The following is a 5,492-nucleotide window of genomic DNA, read 5'->3' as shown; positions in this document are numbered from 1 at the left end:
AGAAACAAAGAATTTGAAACTCTTTGAAAAAAAAAAGTGGTCATTAGCACTGCTTTATGACAACTGTCTCTGACCTATGAAACTGAACATATTTCCCATATGTGGAAAATAAGAAACCAGTAATGTAACACTTCAAAAATATTAGAGAATGCGTATCCTATGTGTAAATGAGGACTGTTGTCCTTAAGTTCAACTCAGTATAGTACTAATATATTGGTGACCTATATAGAGCTGTGACATCATACTGGAAAATACTAATAATCTTAAATTCAATTCATGTTTATTTTTCAGTCAAAAGTCGGAAAAATCCAATGTTATTTTTCATACAATACAAGATTCTCTCTCAAATTAAATACAGCCAAAACAAGCACTATTTAAAAAAATCGTCTTCTAGTAAAATTTGTAATTATACAGCTGACTTTTGAACACAGAGTTGGAAAAACTAATACCAAATACAATACATATTTAAAAATGTATCTGCACTATATGGTTTTTTCTGAACTTGGGGAAAAAACAAGCATCAATTACAAACATCAGTGCACTAAAAGTTGGTTGTTCCAAATTTTCCCCCTTCTCACACTACAAGATGACAAAAAATACTGTCTAAACTGCACTTCGGTACATAGGAGATGTACCCAAAGTATCTGCAGAGTTAACAAGGGGAGATATTATTGAAAAACCAGGCATCTTCCACCACAACATCTAAGAAGTCATATTAATATATCTACAAATACACCATTTAAAACCTGAGAACAATTTAAAGTTTTACCTTCCCTTTACAGTTCTTAATCTAAGGAACACTGTATTCTGCAAGAAAAGAAAAGGATCTAGCTACCACAGTTTTCCTAATTTCAGACCAAAATAATCAAATATGGAAAAGTTGGAATAGTTACAAAATCAAAATACTAAGTGCTTACAATAGCAAAATTCAGGTATCTTACTATACAAAATGGGACAAATGTAACAGATAAAAGCTTACTAAAGAACACTGAATTCTAACCATGTGTGGGTTTGTATTTAAGTCATTATGAACAGAGCCCCACCAATCCAGTGAATTTATGACAACATGGCATTTTCATACTTCAGTATATGGTACCTTTGTGATATATTAATTCTATCAACATCATAAACCCCTTGCCCTTAATCATTTTCCATTTGGAGAGAGAAAAGTCTTCTGCAGAATGTAGCAGACCCTCAGATTCTACCCCTAAATTCCACAAAACCCTGATTTCCTGGAAATCGTGTGTGTGCTGGGGACAAAACTGAAAAACTGGAAATTTATTCCTCCAGTTCAAAACAGAAATTATGGGCTCCCAGAGCCTTTTGTGACTCATAAACCCTACTGTCTAATGCTGAATACGCTCACCAAGTTATAAAAATACGTTTGCACAAAATTTTGTAAGACGCAAGATAGATCATTTGTTCTTCACAATTTGTTAAAGCAACAGTGCAGAATCTTGTCCTCTCCAAAGACTTTAATAAGAGCAAAATCTCCACTTCAAACCTTGAGCACACAGATGGTTGGAACAGTTTGGTTTTGCTTATTCTTCAAAGAAGATTACAAAGTGCTCAGAAATTCTTTGACCTGTAAAAGAAGCAAAGAGTTTTTCATCAAATGAAGTATTTACAGATGCAAATATATTAAAAAAAACCCCCATGTTCCCCTCTACTACCCTGTGCTACTATTAGGCACAATTACTAGGTGAAATAAAATATTATGGCTAACTATGCAATTCCATGGCAACACGTTACAAAGAAGATTAAACTCCTGTAATGCACCAGGTGCAGGCAGCCATATATTGTAATATCATGAAATTAGACAATGCTTCTAGTGGAAAATAACCAGGTTTCTTTAAGGCCCTGTCCAACCTAAAGCTGGTAGAGAAGATAAGCACTGTGTCAAAACACACAAGTTCAGAAAAGTATTATTACAGGTATATGAACACTGCTGAATTACTCAATGCATTTGGACAAAAAATTGTTCTTCAGCATTAAAAAGATGCAAACACTTCCCCCCCCACCCAACAGAATCTCAGTACTTATAAAAAACCATGTCCCATAGCTTTATTCTGTATTGCAGGACCAGCACCATTCAATTAGCATTGGATTTCAATTCCTAACTTCTTAAGACTAATTTTTTTTTTTTTAAAGGATGTAGGCACCTAAAGTAAGTGCTACAGCCTGACCCCTGCAATGACATCCAGAGCTCTGACTGAGACTCTGTAGCAGGGGTAGGCAATCCCCAGCATGGATGTCACAGCGTGGCACACAAAGGCATTTTGCTTGGCATGCGTGCTTCAGGGCAGACGGCAGGTAAGGGGCTAAGGCACTGCCACAACAAGGATTGGGCCTCTTGCAGCTCCCTGCTATCCACCCTCAGCACATCAACATCTTACAAGTCAAGGTTGCGGGTGGTTTAGGCACTCTGCCAAAAAAGGTTGCTGACCCCTGCCTTATAGAGAGTGTACAAGGAGAATCAGATGCCTCCAAAAGGGGATCTAACTGTGCTAAGCAGGGAGCCAGCTACAGCCAGCATGCTCTGTATGCAGCCATGAAGGACAGGAAAGTCTTATTCACAGTAGCAAGTACCCATCAAGTCTGCTAGCAATCTAGGTGAAGGTAGGAAACCACTGTCTTCTATCAGTATCAGAGCAAAGGCCACTGCTTTCTTTAATAGACAAACACTAGAAGAGGAGCAGGTGATGGTGCCCAGGCCTCCCTTATACAAGCATTTCTCAACCCAGTGATCACAAGAATATATGAAAGGGTCTTGAACAGACCTTAAAAATGGATCATATTTTTCATACATTTTGGAAATAAAATAGATGCTGCTTGTGCTCCACTATATGTTAATCCTGTGCATTCTAATAAACAGAAATCTGGGTTTTCTGTTTGCTGTGGAAAAATGCATATTTTTTCCTTTAAAGGAGAAAAATGTGGGGAACTGTGGGTTCCCCCTTAAGGCTGTCCCCTTGCAGGCTTCCAGCCCAAGTGGCTGCTTGGGTCTGGGGGGAGCAAGAGGATGGCAATCAGGCAGGGGGCACCATGTCCATGTGTGCGTGCATGTGGCAGCCAGGCAGTGTGAAGAGCAGCTCCTGCAGCTCCCCACAGGTAACTCTGTGGGGCTGGGGTAGGAAATAGATGACATGTTGAGGGGCCATAGGGGCCACATGCCCCCCAAGATTTGTGCATTCACAACAGGCACAGGGCTACAGTCTGATCAGAAGAGACCTTTGCATTAAAAATAAAATCAATTGAAACATATTTCTTAACATTTAAACAATAAAATTTCATTCTGTAAATGAGTTTCCAACCTGCTGTCATGTGAATATAATTTTTGTGCCTATTTGATGCATGTACAGCTACTTCATTTTTCTCCCGTCTTACACGTGTACTAAATATTTGTGAAAGATGCAGGTGAAAAATTCCCCTGAAAAAGCAGTTCCTCTGAAAACAAAATGACCAGTTCTCAATTTTTTTTATTTTGGGAATACTATGGGATTATATAACATAATAATACTCTGTTCCTAGATACCATTTTTCATATCCAATACATTTCTTTTAAAAAATTTTAAAGGGGAAACCAAGCTGAGGCCTTTTGGGCATTTCATTTGTACTATTTAGCCAATACTGAAGGGGACACTTTTCTACTGTAGGCTAACAAATATAATTCCTTCTCTTGCAGTGTTTCAGTATTTTAGTCTTGATCAATTTACCCTTAGTCATATCAGTAAGTGTTCATAGTTCTAAAATCTGTGGTGATCTTAAACATCCTGTTAATATTTGTAACCCATTACAACAAAACTGTGCTGTTTTTCTCAGGAGTAATTTTACCTCTTCAGGTAAACAACTTGCCTTTAAGTTCATCTGTTAAGAGAGTGAAGACTCTTAAAACAACCTTTATTGTCTATGGTTGGGATAGGCAACTTTTCCAGCTGCAGGCCAGGGTGACCTGCTCTGGGTCAGAGGTAGGCGACCACTAGGATCTGGCTGCAGCTGGTGTTTGTTCTCGCAGCAACACAGGGAGAGCACCTGAAGTCCCGCAACTACAGGCTGGATCTAGTACAGGGGTTCTTAACCTGGAGTCTACAGACCCCCAAGGGGTCTGTGGATAGATTTCAGGGGGTCTGTGAACTTGGATGGGAAAAAAATTACATCTTTATTTTCACTAACCTCTAACTGAAATTTAGCATTTCCTTCAATTATGAATGTAGGCAAAATGAATGTATTTTAATAACTGCATTTCAATATAATTGGTTTCCTTTGTAATCCTATGTATTTTATTTTATGCATTTAAAAACATTATTCTGAGAAGGGGTCCATAGGCTTCACCAGACTGCCAAAGGGGTCCACAGCACAAAAAAGGTTAAAAACCCCTGATCTAGCGGGTTGCCAACCCTAGTCTATGACAACTTTGGCGTTCATACATTGACAGAGCAACACAAGGAGCCCTTCTAGAGAATTAATATTCTCTCTCCAGCTCAGGGAGTAGGGGTCAGATCCAAAAGTGGACATGGGTGGAAGTTAGGCACCCAAATCCAAAATTATGATCCACAAAACCCCTGCGCACCTGCCACCAAATCCTGGACTAAGTACAGACATTGGATTTATGGCACATTATAACCTGCCTGCCATCTGAGAATCCCAGGTAACCTGTCTGTATTTTACCAGCCATGTTCTATCATCAGTTCAACCTTTCCCTCTTCCTCTCCCCTCTACCTACCTGTCTCACACCTATTATCTCCCAGTCCCTCTGACCTTCACTGCCATGCATTTGCATTTTCATAGACCTGCACTTTGCAAACTTGCTTCTCTTCCACCAGGGAGAACACATCAGCAGCAAATTCTCCCAATGCCTGAAGAAGGGTGTTTGTACCCAAAACTTGCAGAAAACATTTTCCAACTATTTAGTTGGTCTAATAAAAGATATCACATTTACCCAAAAAACCTTGTCTGTCTATGTCCTTAGAGTAGACCAACATGGCTACAACCAACAACCCTAATCAAATCTGCTAGCACTTAGGTAACAAAAAGATGGTATGTTTTGCCATTTTACCTTTTCAATCATATTTTCATGCTTGTCTTTGTTGCCTTTGAAGTCTTCATTAACATCTAGTGTTAGGATGGGTACTTCCTGCAAGTATTCAAAATCAATCCTGTATAAAAACAGAGAAGTAGAGAGAAAAGGAAAGAAATTAAATAATTGCAAAGAAACACCTTTAAATTATAATATAATATAATATAATATAATATATGTAGTATCAAGAATTTGTCATGAATTAATTCTTCATTAATTTATAAATACACACAATTCAAATTTATAATATAAATTAGCTAATTGTCCATCAAGAATGACTGATTTCAGGGAATGTTTACATGCTGCCACCCCCCCCAGCTCACCTTTCAGGGCCAGCCATATAAAGGCTCCCTCCGCCACCACTGCCGCCTTCCTCCAGTGCAGGGGCTGCCTTCCCCCACCACTCCCGCCCACC

The 5,492-nt window shown here is 38.9% G+C and overlaps 1 protein-coding gene across 2 annotated transcripts in view; it reads right to left on the bottom strand.

The window, feature by feature from the left end:
* Window positions 1-258: 258 nt before the first annotated feature.
* Window positions 259-5,492, bottom strand: part of DCK (deoxycytidine kinase) — a 23,715-nt gene continuing 18,481 nt past the window's right edge. For both annotated transcript variants that reach the window (XM_019534273.1, XM_019534272.1), the window contains exons 6-7: window positions 5,057-5,156; window positions 259-1,585 (exon numbers count right to left, since the gene is read on the bottom strand). In XM_019534273.1, coding sequence (XP_019389818.1) covers window positions 1,559-1,585; window positions 5,057-5,156 — 127 coding nt within the window. In that variant the 3' untranslated portion in view covers window positions 259-1,558. The remainder of the gene's footprint in view (window positions 1,586-5,056; window positions 5,157-5,492) is intronic.

Source organism: Crocodylus porosus, unplaced genomic scaffold (assembly GCF_001723895.1).
Source record: "Crocodylus porosus isolate Cpor-Errol unplaced genomic scaffold, CroPor_comp1, whole genome shotgun sequence".
NCBI lineage: Eukaryota > Metazoa > Chordata > Crocodylia > Crocodylidae > Crocodylus > Crocodylus porosus.
Note: the sequence above shows the minus strand (reverse complement) of the source record. Positions and strands in the feature narration are given on the sequence as shown.